The following is a 991-nucleotide window of genomic DNA, read 5'->3' as shown; positions in this document are numbered from 1 at the left end:
CCCTTGCTCCACCGCCGGCTCCTTATGCTGATGCCGCTCGGGCTTTGGCCTCACCATAGCGCCGCATCCTCTCCTCCAGCTCGGGTCGGAAGTGGCGGATGAGACCCTGTGCAGAGCAAAGGGGATGGAGTTAATGGGGCGGGGAGAAGGCCGCTGGCCCCACCAGACCCTGGTCCCAACCTGAAATCTCCCCCACCTGCACGGGCCAGGCTGCACCGTCACCCAGGGCACAGATGGTGTGGCCCTCGATCTGCTTGCTGATCTCCCACAGTGCATCAATCTCTGCCACCTGCGCGTTGCCCTGCACGAACCGCGCCATGACCTTGTTCATCCAGTCGACGCCTGCGGAGAGGGGAAGGGCCATGAGGGGCCTGCAGCACAGCCCTCCCAGCCCATAGCCCTCTGCCTGCCCCAACCCCCTGCTCACCTTCCCGGCACGGGGTGCACTGCCCGCAGCTCTCATGCTTATAAAACTCGATGAGGCGAGCGATGGCTTTAATGACATCAGTCTGGGGAGGGAGGGAAGGGTGAGGGCCCTGCCACGGCACAGGAGGCTTAGGGAGGGGGTTCCTCCCTTACCGATTTATCCATGACAATGACGGCGGCTGTGCCGAGCCCGCTCTGCGCCTGCACCAGGGAATCGAAGTCCATCAGCACGGTTTCGCACACCGATTTGGGGAGCAGCGGCGTGGAAGAGCCCCCCGGGATGATGGCCAGCAGGTTGTCCCAGCCCCCGCGGACACCACCTGCCAGAGAGGGGGGAGTCAGGATGGGGTGGGCCAGGCCCAGTGCTGGCCTGGTGTGGCTCGGCAGGGCTTCCCACAGTGCTTACCGGCGTGCTTCTCAATGAGCTCCTTCAGCGGCACTGACATCTCCTCCTCTACGGTGCAGGGGTTGTTGACGTGACCCGAGATATTGAAGAGTTTCGTCCCAGAGTTGCGCTCCCGCCCGAAGCCAGCAAACCAGGTGCCCCCTCGTCGGCAGATGGTGG

At 64.1% G+C, this 991-nt stretch overlaps 1 protein-coding gene across 1 annotated transcript; it reads right to left on the bottom strand.

Moving 5' to 3' along the window:
* Window positions 1-4: 4 nt before the first annotated feature.
* Window positions 5-985, bottom strand: NDUFV1 (NADH dehydrogenase (ubiquinone) flavoprotein 1, 51kDa). Its single transcript, XM_010295964.1, has 5 exons — window positions 833-985; window positions 580-746; window positions 428-509; window positions 197-342; window positions 5-106 (listed from the first exon to the last, which is right to left on the bottom strand). The coding sequence occupies exons 1-5, from the start codon at window positions 870-872 to the stop codon at window positions 23-25; spliced, it is 519 nt and encodes a 172-aa protein (XP_010294266.1). The 5' UTR covers window positions 873-985; the 3' UTR covers window positions 5-22.
* Between the last annotated feature and the right edge of the window lie 6 nt (window positions 986-991).

The sequence above is a fragment of the Phaethon lepturus genome, unplaced genomic scaffold, assembly GCF_000687285.1.
Source record: "Phaethon lepturus isolate BGI_N335 unplaced genomic scaffold, ASM68728v1 scaffold32291, whole genome shotgun sequence".
NCBI classification, from domain to species: domain Eukaryota; kingdom Metazoa; phylum Chordata; class Aves; order Phaethontiformes; family Phaethontidae; genus Phaethon; species Phaethon lepturus.
Note: the sequence above shows the minus strand (reverse complement) of the source record. Positions and strands in the feature narration are given on the sequence as shown.